This window comes from Epinephelus moara, chromosome 23 (genome assembly GCF_006386435.1).
Source record: "Epinephelus moara isolate mb chromosome 23, YSFRI_EMoa_1.0, whole genome shotgun sequence".
Lineage (NCBI taxonomy): Eukaryota > Metazoa > Chordata > Actinopteri > Perciformes > Serranidae > Epinephelus > Epinephelus moara.
Genome location: NC_065528.1, coordinates 693,056 through 713,498, shown reverse-complemented (window position 1 = coordinate 713,498; position 20,443 = coordinate 693,056). Strand labels below are relative to the sequence as shown.

The 20,443-nt window shown below is 40.9% G+C and overlaps 2 protein-coding genes across 3 annotated transcripts in view; one reads left to right on the top strand and one right to left on the bottom strand.

Moving 5' to 3' along the window:
- ndufa5 (NADH:ubiquinone oxidoreductase subunit A5) overlaps nt 1–2,906 on the top strand; it is a 4,934-nt gene extending 2,028 nt beyond the window's left edge. The window contains exons 4-5 of the mRNA XM_050036110.1: nt 619–684; nt 2,716–2,906. Of these exons, the coding sequence (XP_049892067.1) occupies nt 619–684; nt 2,716–2,817 (168 nt within the window). The 3' untranslated portion in view covers nt 2,818–2,906. The remainder of the gene's footprint in view (nt 1–618; nt 685–2,715) is intronic.
- cog5 (component of oligomeric golgi complex 5) overlaps nt 2,900–20,443 on the bottom strand; it is a 182,464-nt gene continuing 164,920 nt past the window's right edge. For both annotated transcript variants that reach the window (XM_050036060.1, XM_050036061.1), the window contains 5 exons: nt 15,124–15,361; nt 13,114–13,190; nt 6,607–6,735; nt 6,220–6,297; nt 2,900–3,635 (listed from right to left, as the gene is read on the bottom strand). In XM_050036060.1, coding sequence (XP_049892017.1) covers nt 3,509–3,635; nt 6,220–6,297; nt 6,607–6,735; nt 13,114–13,190; nt 15,124–15,361 — 649 coding nt within the window. In that variant the 3' untranslated portion in view covers nt 2,900–3,508. The remainder of the gene's footprint in view (nt 3,636–6,219; nt 6,298–6,606; nt 6,736–13,113; nt 13,191–15,123; nt 15,362–20,443) is intronic.

Genomic DNA, 20,443 nt, shown 5'->3' with positions numbered 1-20,443 from the left:
TATATATATATATATATATATATATGTATATATATATATATATATATATATATATATATATGTATATATATCATCATCATATATTTCATCAGAACGATAAAAAGGAGATGACCTTTTACTGGAGGCAAAACAGACAGAATTACCCAAGTGAAATCAAAGAAGAGGGCAGAGAAACAGTAGAAATATCAACCGATTCTGAAAAGTAAGGTTGTGGCTGTAAAAAGTGCAGCCCTTATTGTTTATCTTTTACAATACATTTGGTATTCTCAGCATGTTGGTTGCTCCTGTTTGTTTCTCTCATGATGAACAAACTAGAATGGAAAAAATATGAAGGATTATAAAACTGTCTGTGTGGGACGCCTGATGAGGTCGTTGTGACTGAAATGCTTCATGTATCCTTTTTTTGGTCAGTACTTGATCTTAAATCCAGATAGTGTTGGAATGATGACCGTGTTTTCAGTGATCTGATTGGTCAGTAGGCAGGTTTTGATCCGATCCTGTGAAATTAATTTGCTAAGCAGGTTACCATGGTAATATACCCTGGTTAAAGAGCTGGATGACTCTTGATGCTGGAGGAAATGTATGTGTTGATCACAGTATGTTTCTCTCTCTTTACAGGAGCCTGATGTGGAGAAGCTGGAGATGAAGATAAACTGTGGACAGATTGAGGAAGTTATTTTCCAGGTAAGTCACTGATAATCTCTTCTTTTCAGCCGTTGGGCTATGTAGATACCACTTTGGCATCAAGACACAAGTTGTACCCAGTGTGGGTCAGTAGACGTTGACACTAAGAAGATATTTATAAAGTAGGTGTTGTTAAAGGATTGTTTGTGCTCAGAACGTGCTGTTGCCATTCAGATTATCCAGGACAAGTTTGATTTACAGCTGGTTGACCTCACTCACTCCAACTCTACAGAGAAGTTTATGGTCCTTGGAGCCCATGTGTCTCCACCATTTCTTTCTTTTCATCATAAATTAGCATACATTAGTGAGATTTACACACACACACACACACACACACACACACATTCTTATTCTGAAAAATATTACATATATTTTTGTTCTCACCCGCTGCCCGCCCAGGTGCAGTAAAAAAAATAATAAAGGTGCATGCATTTTTAAGTTACATGCACCAGTGCATGTACACAGAAAACAGTATTTAAAGCCCTGCACACATGCACACAGACACAAACACAGAGACACTCACATATACATACATTTTCCAGAGGCCTGTACTTCGAAGCAGGATTTGGGGTTAGTGTGGTAACCTCAGGGTTATCCCTGCGTTTGCTTTACTTTTTAGTGGGATAAGTGGCTGTGGTAACTTCTGCTGAACAGCTAACCTGCTCCAGGTTGTATAATACCAAAGCACAAATATATTTTTCCACCATTTGGCCGCATTCTGGAGCCCTGCCTTGCTACCTTTTATTCCACTCTCGCTCCTCGTCTGCTCTTCATCCGTATACTCCGGCTCACATAGATACGGGTGGCGGTCAAATTCAAAAGCCTCATCCACATGATTGAAATCAGGTAAATAATTATCCATGACACTGAATATCTTTTTAGATAACACTAAACTACATTTAGTGTAAACAATACTGGCTGTCTCTCCAAACCTCACACACATTTCCACTGTTGTTTTCCTGCAAAAAGTGACATCTCATGATATTTCAGAAAGAGACCTCTGCTTAATGAGGCAATACCAAACAGACCGCATTAGGTGAAAGGTAAAGAGACACTTTTAAGAACAATCCGAGCCACTCTCAAAAACTGTTGTTCACATCAGTGTCTTTGACCAATTTACACAGGGAAATAGGGTCCAGGTTGAAAAGCCAAAGTTATCCTTTAACTACTTTTCCACTCTTAACTTTTAGACTTTGACGTGTTTTATGTAATATAGTTTCTTCTTTATCCAACTAAATAGCAAAAAATACTCCCAATACTAAAGTCAGATTTAAAAATACCTACATCTATATTAGGCCATGGCCTTCTTTTAATATGTTGAAATTCTTTCTAGTGTTTCTACATCTTTTTACAGGCTATCATTTAAATTTTACTCTGATGAATATGATTTTTTGCTGTCCCATAAGCAGAACAACTGTTTTATCTCATACCATATGAAGTACTTCATTCATGGTTCTGATGATGACGCTGCTATCCAGAGGACTGATAAAATGGGTTACCGAAGGGGGATAATAAAATGATCTACTGGGTGTGCTGAACTGGCTTCGTAGTACAGACCTGTATCCATCTACTGTTGATGGATATCTATTGGAGTCTGCTACAAACACTTACAGAAAGTCTGAGAGATTTGTTAAAGTTAACAGACTGATCATGGTGTGTGTGCTGATCTGTATATCAATTAGTGTGTGCGCTCCTTTTCGCTACCTTTTAACAAATTGTTGTTTCACATGTTTTTTTTTTTAAATTGGTGCGCTTTAGATGTGCTAGTAGGTGTCTTCTGATCTTGAGACATATCCAGTTTTCAGTCTCTCTGCTAACGTACTTTTGATAAGCTAATGGCCTCCAGGCCCTACTCCATACTGGAAGAACAGACATTAGTATCATCAGTCTTCTCAACTCACTCTGCAAGAAAGCTAATTCCTGTATTTCCCCAGATGTCAAGCATTGTATCTGAATTAGCTGTTTTTCCTGGGATGATTTAATCTGAGTTTATCGAAGTGTTATTGGATATGGTGTGTGTCCTGTGTGCAGGCGGAGTGTGAGCTGGCTCTATCCAGGAAGATGTCTGATTGGAAACCGTGGGAGCCCCTGACAGAAGAGCCTCCTCCCAACCAGTGGAAATGGCCTATCTGAATTTGAAATGTATACTGCTCATGTCATACTGGGATCCATCCCTCTGCTTCTAATTTAGTTCTGTACAAATAAAAGTCCTGTAAACATTTTCCCATTTTATTCTTAAGTCATTGATGAACTTGACATTCCCATTTCTACAGCTGCGTGCGGGCAAAGCAGAATCCAAATCACTGGATTAGGGATTCAAACATTTTCCTGTTCTACAGTTGAAAAATAGTAGAAATGATCCCCCAGAATTCCTTCATATGAATGGTGGTTTGGATTCAGCTTTCTACAGAGATCACATCACCTGGGCCACTGAGATGAACCTTTACAGACATTCTTAAGCGCTATAGTTTCAAATAATCCTGGAAGTACAGTCTGTTGGTTGTATTACAATGGATGGGTGTTACGATATTCAGCTTTGCAAATCCAAATCTTTTATTGTCAGTGTTAGAAGTAAAAATTTCAAAATCTGTATGTATGTATGTAAACATACATAAATGTATGTATGTTAAAAAAAAAAGAAAAGAAAAGATCACATCTTAGCTTGGATGTAGATGCTATAGTTCCAAATAAGAAAAGAGGCTTTATTTAGCGCTGAACCAGATTGCAACAAGCAACATTCTCTGCCTTCACCTACCCTCTAACATACTACAAAAGCTTAGTGTAATGCCCTGATACCATGACATCTACAACTGTGTCATCACACTCAGACTCTGGCCTCCTGTGAGCCACTGGTGGCTTTCTGTAACAGTTGGAGCATGATGGGATAGATGGGCGCAAACTCCTTCCCCTGCCGGGCCCTCACGGACTGCACATAGGCCTCCAGAGCACCCCTTAAAGGAGAACAGAGGAAAACACAGCACAGTTAAACTTGATGATGAGCAACACGTTTCATTTAGCAGATTACATGTTCAGTGTACAGCTGGCTTTGAGATGGGAGTGAGTGTATCTTTACACAAGTTTCAGAGTGGACAAAGGAACATGTCTGTTGATGTTAATGATTCATTGTGTGCTGCATGTGCACAAGTGCTCAGGTTAACCAAAAAGTCAACAACCACTTAAACATTTCAACATCGAATTGAAAGACTTTCCCGGCCCACTTTCCTTAAGTTCAAGGACCCAACATGGTATAGTTTGAGATGCAGATCAAGATAAATTACTGTTAGAGCACTGAGAATTATCAGAGAACTAGCACGCTCACATACAATTAAAAAGAGATGCTTGAACTGGTTGCGGTAAAGCTGTTTTTAGTCACTTTAGATGATGTCAGCTAGTTTACTCAGTGACAATGCATTATGTTTGATAAGATCAAAGTATTGTTTCAATGCACAGTATGAATAGTATGTTCATACATGCACTCAGTCCCTTTCCATGACTGTTTATTTTAATAGTTTTTTATTGAGTTAAGCTTTTTGCTCACTGTTTCTGTGTTGCTACATGCCTCATGTTTCTGCACTCTAGGCACCTGGCGTTTTTGCCTAAGTGCTCTGAACTCCTCGAGTTGAAAAAACTTCAACTCAGAGCGGAAAAGCGCCCTATGACATCTCTGCTTCTTTCCCCACTGTCCGATCGGATGATTTGAGAGGCAGGCCTTCTGTGGTGGTCACAACAACAAGTTTACAGTTGGTAAACAATGGAGGAGAAACTGGTGGTAGTGGTTGCTGGATACCCAGAGCTATACAGCTTTAAAACCGCAGTTACCACCATCTCAATAGAAAACAGCAGGCGTGGAAGCATATAAGTGCAGTACTTGAAATGGCCATCATGGAGGTGAAGCTCCTGGACCAACTGGTGGTACTCCCCATGATCCACCCTCTTTTTCAGGGTCTCAAGTACTCACACAGATCTCTGTTTCCCTGTGCCCAACAAACTATTTGCTGACAGCCTCTCACGCTCAACCAGAGCTGGAGCGAGTACCCTCTACCTGCCCATCTTAGGAACTAGCTACTAACTTCTGTTCTTTCGTCGGCGTAATATTGCAAAAATTAGGCCTATCCTGTCCCAAAAAGATGCAGAAATATTGGTCCACGCTTTTGTTACCTCTAGGCTGGATTACTGTAATTCCCTATTATCAGGTAGCTCTAATAAGTCTTTAAAAACTCTCCAGCTGATCCAGAACACAGCAGCTCGTGTACTGACAGGAACTAAGAAAAAAAATCATATTTCTCCTGCTTTAGCTTCTCTGCACTGACTCCCTGTAAAATCCAGAATTGGATTTAAAATCCTTCTCCTAACTTACAAAGCTCTAAATGGTCAGGCTCCGTCATATCCTAGGGAGCTCTTAGTGCCCTATTATCCCACCAGAACACTGCACTCTGAGAATGCAGGGTTCCTCGTGGTTCCTAAAGTTACCAAAAGTAGATCAGGAGCCAGAGCCTTCAGCTGTCAGGCTCCTCTTCTGTGGAATCATCTTCCTGTTTCGGTCCGGGAGGTAGACACTGTCTCCACATTTAAGACTAGACTTAAGACTTTCCTTTTTGATAAAGCTTATAGTTAGGGCTGGCTCAGGCTTATTTTGGACCAGCCCTTAGTTAGGCTGACTTAGGCCTAGTCTGCCGGGGGACCTCCTATGATACACCGAGCCCAATCTCTCCTTCTCTGTCTCTCCTCAGTTTCTGAAAAGTAGGCTCTTCTTGACTTGCTAACATTCAAGTCCTGTTACTGCATCTCGCTAATCTGGCTTTACTGCATGTCACTAACTCGGCTTCTTCTCCAAAGCCTTTTTGCTCCACTGTCTCTCAGGTTAACTCGTATCACAGCTATGCCTGGATCATGTGTCGTGGTTGTGCTGCTGCCGTGGTCCTGCCTGATGCCTCCTACTGCTGCTGTTATTATTAGTCATACTTCTACTGTTATTATACACACTTGAGTATTGTCACATACATACACTATCATATTTTAATATATACTTACAACATATTGTACCACAATTACTGTTATTATTATTATCATAATATTATTGCTTAAATTAATGTTATTGTAGCTATTATCATTACTGCCTGCCCTGCATCTCTCTCTGGCTCTGTCTCAATTTCTCTCTCTGTCTCTGTCTTTATGTATCATTTTGTCATATGGAATACTGCAAATTTATTATGTGGATCTGTTCTGTACGACATCTTTTGCAAGAGGGATCCCTCCTCAGTTGCTCTTCCTGAGGTTTCTACCATATTTTTCCCCGTTAAAGTTTTTTTTGGGGGGGAGTTTTTCCTTATCTGCTGTGAGGGTCCAAAGGACTGAGAGGTGTTGTATGATGTAAAGCCATGTGAGGCAAATTGTGATTTGTGATAGATATAAAATTGACTTGACTTGACTATTGTGTCAGTGTTTTCTGCTATAATGTTGTTTAAGAAAATGTAAAAAAAAAAAAAAAAAAAGCAAAAAAAAAAAGCCTCCCATTCTGATGAAACAAATGGTTACCTGATGAGAGTGAGCCTGTCCCTCTCAGACAGATGATCATCCAGCCATTGGGAGTAACGGGCAATAGACCACTCTGCTCTCTGTGGGGGAGAATGCTTGTTTTAGTGGTATAAGGATATACACTGCAAAGCGACATCATGGTGCCAACATATCTGCACTGTGAGATCACTTTGGATAGTTGTAACTGCTTCAAAGGACTGCTGAAAGGTTAAGACTGGGTCTGCAGGTTCAGGTTAGGATTGGGTTTAGGTTACGGTTGCAGTTAGGCATTTAGCTGTGATGGTTAAGGTTAGGATTGGGGGGCTACGGAATGCATAATGTTAATCAAGGTTGTCACAAGAATAAAAAGACAAACGTGTGTGTGTGTGTGTGTGTGTGTGTGTACACGCCTGGTGAGGTGACTTGAGCTCAGGAGGGGCTCTGGTGAAAAAGAAGTGCAGGAGGGTGCTGTAGGGGATCAGGTCGCCCACAGCTGGACTGCTGGCTATCAGCTCACTGGTCTGAAACAGCAGCGGCCTGAAACACAAAACACTCCATATACACTGCTCAAAAAAATGAAGGGAACACTTAAATCACACACCAGGTCTTGATGAACAAATTATAAAAGTAGAAAATCTTTACTGATGTAAATTGTATAATATGTTGAGAACAAAATGACATAACAACGGTCAGTGGAAACCAAAATCATCACCCCACTGAGGGCTGGATTCAAAATCACACCGAAAATCAAAGTAAAAATTTTAAAATCAAAGGCTGATCCAACAACTGTAAATTTTATCACAGCAACTCATAATGTGACTCAGTAGTGTGTATGGCCCCTGCGTGCCTATAATGCACCCCTGACAATGTCCGGGCATGCTCCTGATGAGTAAGTGGATGGTGTCCTGGGGGATCTCTTCCCAAACCTGGATCAGGGCATCAGTAAGCTCCTGGAGAGTCTGTGGCGGTACTTGGTAGCATCAGATGTACCGATACATAATGTCTCATAGGTGCTAAATTGGATTTAGATCAAGGGAATGAGAGGGCCAGTGAATGGCATCAATGCCTTCGTCATACAGGAACTGCCTACACACTCTGGCCACAGGTGGCGCAACTCTGCTGCAACCCGGGCAACAGTGCTGCTGCATTTACTGTGTTTTAATTGGGATTGAGCGATTACTCGGTCCTGATGTGTGTTTTGAATGTGTTAATGTTGTGTAAATACTACGGGATGGCGAGGTTTTGGAGATTCCTCTGTATTTGGCTACTTTTGCTGCTACTTGCAGCCAGCCACTGCTAAACAACAACCCACGGTGACAAGGAAGTGCACGTTTACTAAAGGGAAACGCTCCTGTCTCTACGTTACTCCGGCGGGGGGGAAATACAGCTTCTGGCTGACTTGCCTGAGGAAGGAAAAAGACCCCGTAAGCACCGATGGCGAGACAACCACGACGAGGAGAATGGGGAGAGGCAGCAACGAAGACAATGCTGACGGGGAGGGGGGGGACTTTGTATGTACATCAGTAACTTGTGGTGCACGCAATATACCATACAGGAGACTTTCTGTGATGCGGACGTTGAACTGCTATGCTTTAGTCTCAGGCCATTCTATCTCCCAAGGGAGTTCAGTAACATCTTGCTCTGTGCTGTTTACGTGCCCCCGAGTGGAACCGCAGGGAGTCGCGGATTGTGTGCACAGACAGTTGCAACGCACACCGGATGCACCCACATTTATTTTAGGGGACATGAATGATTGTAAACTTGAAATGTCTCTGGGTATGAGCAGTATATTAAGAGTGATACAAGGAAGGATAAAATACTTGATAAATGTTACGGAAATATTCAGAATGCATTCAGGCTAGAGCTAGATCACCTTTGTCGAATCCAATCATGATACTGTTCAGCTCATTCCCACCTAATGCTCCGTCCTTAAGAGGAGCAAACCCTTTGTCAAAACTGTTAAAATCTGGGGCGTTGATAGTGTAGTGGATAGTGCCGACGCCCCATGCACAGAGGCGATGCCTTGCTGCAGCGGTCGCAGGTTTGACTCCTGCTTGCAACCATTTGCTGCATGTCACCCCCCCGCTCTCTCTCTCTCACCCCATTTCACTCTGTCCTGTTCATTAAAGGCAAAAGCCCGAAAAAATAATCTTTAAAAAAACAAAGTGTTAAAATCTGGTCTAACGACAACATTGAAACCCTGAGGGGGAGCTACTTTTGCACAGACTGGGACGTTCTGCATGAGTCTGACGTGATTAAAACCAATGAGTTTTATATTTATTTCACTCAATTCCTCTTATACCCCCACCAACATTTTTCTCCAATATGAGGAAACTGTTCACAAAATTTATTTGGAACAAAAGACGATCAAGACTTCGCTTAACATTGCTATATCTTCCATATGAAAGAGGGGGGCTCCAGCTACCCAACCTTTTATGGTATTTTAGGGCAGCTCAGCTTAGGTCGGCCTTTTTTTGGTTTTCTAACCCTCCCAATTTACCATGGGTCCAGATAGAGGAAAAATGTGCCGGAGGGCTAACTTTAGATACATATCTATACTCTGACTCTCTCAAAAAACTTAAGCAGAATACAGCTAACCCATTTGTTAAAACCACAATTATAGCCTGGCATGATTCACAGGAAATGTTTAAAGTGCCGACTGGGCTTTCACAATTTGCTCCTATCTGGGGCAATTCTTTATTTACACCAGGCAAATCGGATCGTGGATTCAAACTCAATTGGGACTACAGAAGATTGCAAATCTTTATTCAGATAACACCCTCATGTCCTTTGATAATCTTAAAGAAAATTTTGGGATCCCTCAAACTCATATGTTTAAATACTTTCAAATACGGAGTTTCGTCCACTCAAGGATGCAATCATATCAATGTCCTCCCCTAAGTACTATTGAAAACTTGGCAACATCTGACCCATATGCTAAAAGTAAGATCTCAGTATTATATGAGAATCTGGTAGAGACATCTTTGGAATCTTCGGATTACAAAAGAATGGCATGGATAGAGGATCTTCAAAGAGAAATCACTGAAAATGATTGGGAAAAAGCTTGCTATCAAGCACAAACACTATCTATTAATAGCAGATTGAAATTGATCCAATATAATTGGCTTATGAGAACATACATAACTCCTGAAAAGCTCAATAAATTTAATCCTAATATCCCTGATAGTAGTATAAAATGCAGAACAGAGAAGGGAACCCTATACCACTGTATATGGAAATGCAAATATTTACAAGAATTCTGGAAAAATATAACTAATACAATCTCCATCATAATCCAGAAAAAAATCCCTGTATGCCCAGAGATCTGCATCCTCGGACTGTTACCAGAAACACTGGTCCTGAGAACACATGAGAATAAGCTGCTTAACCTCTGTTTAATAGATGCGAAACGTCTTATTTCCAGACATTGGAAAAGTGTTAATTGTCCTTCTTTGAAAATGTGGATTAATGAACTTTCTTCTTGCTTGTCGATTGAAAGACTTACATATACAATCAAACAAAAGAGTCATATTTTTCATAAAATATGGGATTCATTTATCATATTTTTGAAATCAAGACCTGATATCCTAACTCCTTAAACCTAACATCTACCAAGTAAGACTGTACCCTTTTAATTTAATTTATTTTTATTTAATTTTATTTCATTTAAATTTTATTTAGGTATGGTTTCTCAGTTTGTTTCTCTTGTTCTTCTTTTTATTTTATTTTACATACATAATATTTTATTTTTCTTATTTTTATGTATACATAAGTATCTTTTTGTGTTTTGTTTGTCAGTCAAGTATTTATATATCTACTTGATGACATGTAGGCGTGCTTGTAGCCACAGGGACATATGTACATATTTAAGTTATTTTCTTTATTTGCAGCCGCCAACATAACAACACATTATTGTTATTGTTTTCTTATACTGTTGGCTCTGTGTTCAGGGTTTGGGGGAGGGATGGAAGTTGTTTAAAGACTTGAAAGATATAACAAATTATCCTGAACGAATGTTGTACCAAGTTCAAAAATCAATAAATATATGTGTTATAAAAAAAAGAAAAAAGAAAATGTATTAAAATCACAATACAAAATAAAAACATAAATAATCATTATAANTTGGCTCTGTGTTCAGGGTTTGGGGGTGGGGGGTGGGGGGTTGTTTAAAGACTTGAAAGATATAACAAATTATCCTGAACAAATGATGTACCAAGTTCAAAAATCAATAAAGATATGTGTTATAAAAAAAAGTAACAACAAGTCCTATATTACTAAGGAAGTTAAGGACTGTATCAAGCGCAAGAGGCGGAATTACAATCAGTGCAGAAGGAGCTGACACTCAATGCGGCTAAAAGGAGATACAAGGAATCCATAGAGAATGACTTTAAGGCTAATAACACAAGGAAAATGTGGGCCACTATAAAATTTATTTCAAATATGACTCAGAAAAGGAACCCGTTGTATGCTAATGATGAAAGAAAAATGGCAAATGATGTGAATGCTTTTTACTTAAGATATGATTCATATGATTTTCCCATGAACGTGTGGGTGTTAGTGAGTACCATAGAAATAGATGAAAGGGTACCAAAAATAGTAATCAGCCTCGAGGAGGTTACAAGAGCGTTTAAGTTAATAGACACTAAAAAGGCTACGGGGCCAGACCTGGTCTCAGCTTTCCTCTTGAAAACATTTGCATCTAGAGAAGTTGATGGTGGGGAAGCTGAAGGAAGATATACATGGCAAGTTAGATGCCCATCAGTTTGCTTACAAAAGCAACTGTAGCACTGATGATGCAATTCTAACCATATACTATCTTATTCTGCAACATCATGAAAATCTCAAGGCCTATGTTAGATTATTACTGGTAGACTTCAGCTCTGCTTTTAATACCCTCCAGCCACACATCCTTCTAAAAAAACTCAGGGAGATGTCTATCAACCCACATACCATCAGGTGGTATCACTCATTTTTGACCGACAGGTCCCAGCAGACCCGAGTGAACCAGTCTGAGGTAAAAGTAATTAACACAGGGGTGCCTCAAGGGTGTGTTAGCTCGCCCCTTTTATTCACATTATATACAAATGATTGCACAAGTACTCACCCTAGCACCTGTATAGTTAAGTTCTCAAATGATAGTGCTATACTGGATTTGATGGATACAGACACTGACATCTCGGGTTACAGTTCGGAGGTTAACAAGTTTGTACAGTGGTGTGATGATCATCATCTCATTGTCAATGCAAAGAAAACAGAGGAAATGATTTTCGACCCAGGTCTTTTGGGTGATCACTCGCCATTAATAATTCATAATGTATGGATCGCTCAGGTTAATTCATACGAATACTTGGGTGTACATATTGATTGTAACCTGTCTTGGAATGTCCATGTGAACTCTGTGTGTAGCAGGATCCAGCAAAGACTCCATTTCTTGAGAAGGCTTAGGGTGTTTGGAGTAGGACAGAAAATCATGATGCTATTCTATACAACTGTGATAGAGAGCGTATTGCATTATGGAATTACAGCTTGGTTTGGAAACTTAAATGTCTCGCTGAAAGCAGAACTACACAGGCTGGTTCGCACAGCAATGAAAGTGTTGGGGGTGAGAGAATACCCTCCCATCCAAAAGATTTTTGAGGATAGGGTAATTAGATAAGCAAAGAGGATTACTGCTGACCCCTCCCACATCCTGTATGCAGAGTATGATCTGCTCCCGTCAGGGAGGCGTTAAAGGATCCCCATCAAAAACAAAAAAAGATACCTTTATAGATATAAGAACTCATTCATACCAATATCTGTGAGTCTCCACAACTCAGGTCGTAGGGTGGGGGTATGAACTGACCATACATATGTACATACGTATGCTTGCACTGTTTTTGCTGTGTTGTATTTTTGGTGTATTGTGATGTGACTAATGCAGTGGCCTCTTGTCCATGACAAATTTCTTTCGGGACCAATAAAGTAATCAGTCAATCAATCAAAAAATGGGCCCGGGCACTGTCCTGCACCAGGAGGAACCCAGGGCCCACTGCACCAGCATAAGGTCTGACTGTCATTCTAAGGGTTTCATCCCGGTACCTAACAACAGTCAGGGTACCATTGGCATGGAGGTCTGTGCGACCCAGCCCATTTTATAGGGCCTGGCAGTGCTTCTCCTGTTCCTCCTCGCAAAAGGGGCCAGATACCTGTCCTGTTGCTGGGTTGATGCCCTTCTACAGCCCTGTCCAGCACTCCTTGTTAAAAGGCCAGTCTCCTGGTATCTCCTCCATGCTCTTGAGACTGTGCTGAGAGACACAGCAAGCCCTCTTGTGACAGATACCAATGTTTAAAAAAACTATTTGGCCAATCGGAACATCGCAACCACAGAGAGCCCTGTGATTTTGTAAGACTAGATAACTGGGGAGCAACCCGCTCATCAATCACCAAGCCTCAGTCATGAGACATTCCTGCTGTAAATAATAGGTGATTCACTCTGCCCTCATTATCTGCTATTAGGCTGGGAAGGAACACACCAATTCTGACTCTGTGGCCCCCAAATCCTGTCTGGGCCTTAGATGAAGAAGTAATCACTCCACTACATTGTCTGAACATTTTCAGTACAAAAGCTGCACCAGAATGAAAAGGAGCAATTAATGGGCAACGTCATTTGAGTTTGATAGTTGCTTTCCATCCTGTGGGCTGCCTTGTTGAGCGCAGTGACACTGAGAACATTATATTAAACACAGTTTAAGCTGTAGATTTTATTTTCGAAGAATAAAAGGACACTTCAACGTATTGTTCAGTTTGTAATGCTTGCCGAACCAAAAGCCTCAAAGGGAACGGTTCAATACAAATCCTTTTTTTTTTTTTAACAAGAAAATAAAAGATGAATGATTGTGATGAGAACTGATTTTCATGATACATAAGCATACACACCTGAAGGAGCGCAGCATCCTGTAAGGTTTCCCCAAATCAGACACCCTCCTGCACAGAGGAGCCACTGCCATCTCCATCTGACATAAACACACACAAACACCAATCAAACATTGACAGACAAAGAGAGAAATTTCAGTCTGCTGAATAACCTTAGCATTGTTAACAGCCGCAATGTTGCAACAGCTGGTATTGTTTTCACCTCATGAGTCTGTGTGTGTGTGTGTGTGTGTGTGTGTGTGAGTGAGTGATAATGGTGAAATGTGGTCCCGGTGAAACCTATTGTCGTGGGAACTACCACAGAAGTCATTTTGAGTATTTTGGCAGATGTTTGTTTGTCTGTCTGTTGACAGATTTTAGCCAACATGATAACGTCCCAACCGTGCAACATACAGTCACAAAACTTTACAGGTTGAACTTTACACGTTGATAACAAAATGAAGGCAGAGTTCTAAGATTGACATGGTCTAAGCAAGGGGGCCGGAAGTAGGGGGGTAGGAAGTATGGAAGGGGTTTAAGGGTATATTTTGACCAGACCAGAGTTGGTGATTGTTGGAACAGTGGACTAACTAACTACAATGGCAAGCAAAAGTTTGGGCACCCCTGGACAACATTTTGTTTACTGTGAATGATTTAGTGAGAAGAAGATGAAGTGATCTCGCAAAAGGAATGACGTTAAAGATGAAACATGCTTTTCAACTTTTTGGACCACCATGGAAAAGTTTGGGCAACCCAAGACATTTGACATTTGCCTGATGCTTTTTGGAAACAGCTCCTGTGGATGGAAGAAATTAAAATAGAACTTTTTGGACACAATGAGCAATGTTTGGAGAAAAAAGGGTGCAGAATTTCATGAAAAGAACAACTGTCCAACTGTTAACCACGGGGGTGGAGCAATCATGCTTTGGGCTTGTGTTGCAGCCGAGGGCACAGGGAACATTTCACAGGTAGAGTGAAGAATGGATTCAGTTAAATTCTAGCAAATTCTGGAAGCAAATGTCACACCATCTGTAAAGAAGCTGAAGATGAAGAGACGATGGCTTCTACAACAGAACAATGATCCTAAATACACCTTGAAAATTCACAATGGACTACCTCAAGAGGTGCAAGCTGAAAGGTTCTGCCATGACCTTCACAGCCCCCAACCTAAACATTGTAAAAAATCTGTGGATAGACTTCAAAAGAAAGGTGCATGCAGGACAGCCCAAGAATCTTACAGAGCTAGCAGCCTTTTGCAGAAAGAGAAAGAATGGGTGAAAATCCCCCAAACAAGAACTGAAAGACTATAAGCTGGTATTAGCTTAGAAGCTGTCATACTTGCCAAAGGGGGGCGCTACTAAGTACTGACCATGTAGGGTGCCCAAACCTTTGCTTTTCCTTTTTTGTTATTTTAAAACTGTAGAAGATTGAAATTAAAATGTTATCTTGCTTAAGATATTGAAGAAATGTGTCATCTTTAACTTCATGCCTTTTGGAAATCAACTCATCTTTTACTTGCTTAACTATACACAGTAAACAAAATTAAGAGTTTTGGTGAGTTTTACTTTGTTTCTGTCAAGTTTATTAGCACAAACTGTACACTCTAACATATATTCACTGTTGATATTTTCACCACTAAACTTGAACTCTGCTCCACTACGATCGTGCTCTCTCCTGCTTGTTCTGCCACACACACCCACTGGCTGCGCACTGAGCTATTGTCCCAAATGAGTTACACTACTCTTATACCACTAGTGTTAGTTTGGTGAAAAAGATAAACTTGGATTTGTGTACATTTGTATTTTTCTGTTTAGTAAGGCCAAGAAAAAAAAGGCCAAAGTTGCGTTCTCAAGCTAGTGAGTGAGCTACACCTTAAGGCCCCACTGACATGTGTTGTCACCATAGCAACCAACAACAATCACCATTTTCTTTTGTACTAGTCAAATGACCACTGCAAATAGTTCAATGTTCTCTCTACTCATTTGATTTCTATGCCGGTCAACAGTTTGAATCATCCATAGGAAGATCTCTCACCTGTGCAAAGTCAGCAGCCAGCCTCATCTTGCCGCCCTCTCCCAGCGGGCGCAGTAGGCTGGTGTGACGGATGAACAGCTCGATGGCCCTCTGAGCTATGGACTCTGTGCTCTCATAGATGAAGTCCACACACTGGAAGTGTCTAATGTAGTCAGCCATCACTCTGGAGATGAAGCCCTGCAGCTCCTTCATGTAGAGAGAGCATGGAACATCTGGCTTGTCAGGGCTGGACAGAGGTCTGCAACAAACACACACACACACACACACACACACACACACACACACACACACACACAGAAAAAAAGTGATATCCCCATTACACACTGTAAATCCCAATCCCTCCATGACACAAACTTTTAATGTAAAGTCTACACAAACGCCCGAGAATGTCAAAATGACACCAAAACCTTATGTCCACTTGACATGAAAACTCAAAGCTATCATTTTTTTATGTTAAGTCAACAACTTATGAGTTTAAACTAAAATTTATCTTACCTTATTAGTTTAGGCCAATAAGCAACACTATCATTGTGCACTTACCACACTGTGGCATGTTGTAGCGCTGGGTGATATGGAGAAAATTAAAAATATCACAATATTTTTGGACATAAATCTTAATATTGATGTTGTTATGACATTTTAGTGTTGAATATTAGTGCTTTCACATAATATTTACACATAACAGTTTTTTTAAAAAAAATCAGCAGTTATGTGAACATAATGACTAAGTGGTTAAAGGCAAATAATAGAACAGGTAGCAATTCAGTTTGTCTGTGAGGGGGAGAAATACAGAAGTGATAAGTTAGTAAGGAGGCAAGGGTGTGGCCGCCTAGAAGGTGCTTGTGATTGGGAAATGCAAGTAGATTTAGGGGGAAAGCTTGTTGTTCCCTAGGAAATAGTTTGTACCAAGCAGAAGCCTGACGTAGTGTTGTGGTCAGTGAGTCAACGGATAGTTTATTTCATTGAGCTGACAGTTCCTTGGGAAGACTCAGTGGAAGAAGTCTATGAAAGAAAAAAGCTTAGGTATGCAGACTTAGGAGCAGAAGCTGAGCAGCGAGGGTGGAAAACTAGGATTTGTCCAGTGGAAGTGGGGTGTGGGGGATTCATAGCAAGATCAGCTGTCTCGCTCCTAAGGGAACTGGGAGTGCGGGGACAGAGTTTGAGGAAGACTGTGAAGGAAATGTCAGATGAAGCAGCTAGATCTAGTCAGTGGATTTGGACAAGGAGGAATAATGTCAGTTGGGGGCCAGCAGGGGATCCTACTAGGCAGGGTACATAACTCCCTGAGATCAGGTGGAGAGATCCACTAATCAGTCCTCTCAGGAGAAAATCCAGGAAGAGGAAGGTTATTTAAGTGTGGGAGTGGCCTATTTGAATACCTTTTGTTTGAGACCATGCTGCAAGGTGAGTGTGTTTGCTGATTCTGTGAGTTAATCTTTTCTATCTCCTTTACCTTTAGCTTATATTGGAGTTAAGATATGTAGCGTGTGAAATAGGGTATGGTGAATGTGCTAGGAAAGGCAGTATCGGCACGGAAATAGGGTATGGTGAATGTGCTAGGAAAGGCAGTATCGGCACGGTCACTACCTGGAGCTTGCATAAATGGAGCCTGGGTTTGTTGAGGGTGGCAGTGCTGTTTGGGCTGAGAAAGCCTGTGAGTTTATCTTCTCTATCTCCTTTAACTTTAGCTTATATTGGAGTTATGATATGTAGCATGTGAAATAGGGTATGGTGAATGTGCTAGGAAAGGTAGTATCGGCACGGTCACTACCTGGAGCTCGCATAAACGGAGCCTGGTTTTGTTGAAGGTGGCAGTGCTGTTTGGGCTGAGAAAGCCATGTATAATGTAAGGTAAAGGAGGTTGTTGGGTCGGTGTGGGGAGCAGTGAGAGCCGGCATTAGGGGAGTGTCTCTGGGACACCTGAGATCACTGTCTAGCCTCCTGGAGGTGTCGTGGGACCAACTAGACGAAACACTGGTGAAAGGAGGTTCCCACCTGATGACTCCAAGACGTGTTAGTTATCACTGCTCACTGGTCTGTATAGTTAAGCCTTGCCATAATAGCTTATCATAGGGCTTAGGAGGTTATTCACTGAGTGCTGATCCTTTATCTAGAACACAAATTTCTTGTGTTTATTTGAACCCTGGTTCACAATCATCTCTTTGCCTTATTCTAGCATTGTAGAAACCTAAGCTTGCCACAATATATTTTTATAGTTCAAAGAATTATTTAAAAAAAATTGTTGTAAAATGTGTACTCAATGTTTTCATGTTTCTATGACATAGAATTAAATGCTCAAACAACAAAAAAAGTTATGTTAAACTGACTTAAAATTCCTGTCAGGCAAGGGTCACGTGACACATTTACTTTGTGTCTGGTGTATGGTACTGTATTGTACAAAACTAAAAGTTTCTGCAAGCTGTTTCCAAATTTTTTTTAAGTTGAGTGAGCGAATTGGTGTTTACAGTGTACGCTATTTACAAAAGATGCCCCTGGTTGTTGACTAAAACACATCGCACCTGTAAACTTTTACAAGGAAAGAGACATGAACCAGCCCTCGCTATTAAATCACAAACTGAATCAGTATATTTGTTTTGTTTCTCAAAAAAAATGATCTTCTAAATTTTGATAATGAAATAAAAGCAGGCTTTGGCTCTCACAGTAACTAACGAGTAAAAAGACGTTTCTGGAGAGCACGTTCACAATAATCTACACTGTAATGAAACTTACAACAATAATCACACAGAGAAATTTAATTAAATCGCATTACCTTGGCAAAAGGAAAATGTAATTGAAGTTAAGAAAAAAAGGTTCACTTCAAAATGTCGCAGGCACCTGAACGCATGCACGCAATCGCTGCAATTCAATTTCTGTTTAAAAGAAACGGTTGTAGAACTGATTTATTGTCTGGTCTGCCTATCTGGCCTATGGAAGAAACAGTTAGTCTCATTCATGAAATGTAGCAAATCTGTGAGTAGATCTGCACATAAAAAACCTTGGTACTAAAAACCTACACTGGATTCGTGAACACTGCGGAAAAGTCGAATTTGATCGTAGGCATGTGCGTATGTTCATGAATGGCAATGAATCGTAAATTGATAGTTTGGTCCCACTAGCATACATTAGCATACATCCCCGCTCATGAATAGCCAGTGACCACCATATATGGAGGTGATAATTACTATGGATAGGTGCATCCTGTCGACCTGCGAACATGTAGCAAACAAAGAAAGAGACAGAGAGAAAGAAAAACTTTTCCAAAGCTAATTTAGATGAAGTGGAGCTGAGAAAAAATGCTGGACCTCTACCAGAGGCCTGGGAGTTTGAGGGTTCTGCGCAGTATCTTAGCTGTTCCTAGAACTGCACTCTTCTGGACAGAGACCTCAGATGTTGTACCTGGAATCTGCTGGAGCCACTCTCCCAGTTTGGGGGTCACAGCCCTGAGTGCTCCAATTACCACTGGCACCACTGTCACCTTTACTCCTCACATCTTTTCTAGCTCCTCTTTCAGCCCTTAGTGTTTTTTAAGCTTCTCGTGTTCTTCTTCCTGATGTTGCTGTCGCTGGGAATTGCTACATCTATCACCACTGTCTTCTTTTGTTGTCGATCAACACGATGTCCAGTAGGTTAGCCATCACTAGTTTGTCAGTCTGGATCTGGAAGTCCCACAGGATCTACACCACTCTCAACCATCTTAGGAGGTGTCTTCCATTCTGACCTTGGGACTTCCAGCCCCTACTCAGTGCAGATGTTCCTGTACACCATGCCAGCCACTTGGTTGTGGTGTTCCATGTACACTCTTCTGTCTGCATCCTACAACCTGTTATTATGTGCTGAACTGTCTCAGGAGCATCTTTGCACAGCCTGCACCTGGGGTCCTGTCTGGTGTGGTAGACCAGTGCTTCTATTGATTATGTACTAAGCGCCTGTTCTTGTGCTGCCATGATTAGTGCTTCTGTGCTGTCTTTCAGTCCAACCTTTTCTAGCCACTGGTAGGATTTCTTGATGTTGGCCACTTCTTCAATCTGTCGTTGGTACATGCCGTTCAGGGGCTTGTCTTCGATGATGATTCATCCTCCTCTTTTGCATTCTCAGGTTTCTGCTGCCTGAGGTATTCATTTGCAGCTCATCTTTGGGGGCCATCTCCCTGATGTGTTCCTGGTTCTTGGTTGTTTCTTGGTTGTTTCATCTTCAATCAATCAATCAATCAATTTTATTTATAAAGCCCAATATCACAAATCACAATTTGCCTCACAGGGCTTTACAGCATACGAACATCCTTCTGTCCTTAGGACCCTCACAGCGGATAAGGAAAAACTCCCCCCAAAAAACCCTTTAACGGGGGGAAAAAAACGGTAGAAACCTCAGGAAGAGCAACTGAGGAGGGATCCCTCTTCCAGGACGGACAGACGTGCAATAGATGTCGTACAGAACAGATCAGCATAATAAATTAACAGTAATCCGTAGGACACAATGAGACAGAAAGAGAGAGAGAGTGAGAGAGAGAGAGAGACAGAGACAGAGAGTGATGCAGGACAGACGGCAATGACAGTAGCTTACAGCTACATTAATGAAAGTAATAATATTATAATGTGGGTACAATATGTTGAAAGTATCGTAAAACTTGGTGTATAAGTCACACTTTTTTTCCCTTTTTTTTTCATCTAAAAAGTTGGGTGCGGGTTATAGACCGGTGCGACCTATAGACCAAGGTAAATGCTGACATAGGTAATTTGACCCACACAAAAGAAGTTTAACGTTAATTTAAACTCATTTTTATGGCTCAGATGTTGTTATACCGTAATTTTATTTCCTGAATAGGTTGTTTGGAAAATTGAAAAATAAAGAGAAACAGTGTAGGAATAACTTGTATAACGTTTTTATTAACAAATAGTAATATAAAACCTTGTTTTCCCTGTTTGAGACCTTAAAAAATAGACTGTGACTTATATGCCAGTGCGACTTATATTCCGAGTTTTACGGTATATATTAATATCTGATAGTATACATATGTGACAGTAATCATATGTGTATGACAGTATAACAGTAGAAGTATGACTATTGATAACAGCAGCAGCTGGAGGCATCTGGCAGGACCACGGCAGCAGCACAACCACACACGTCACACTATCCAGGCACCGCTGCAATACGAGTTAACCTGAGAGACAGTGGAGCACAAAGGCTCCGGAGAAGAAGCCGAGTTAGTGACATCCAGAATGGCCGAATTAGCAAGATGCAGTAATAGGACACGAGAGAGAGAGAGAGAGAGAGAGAGAGAGAGAGAGAGAAGGAGAGAAGGTGCCCGGTGTATTATAGGGGG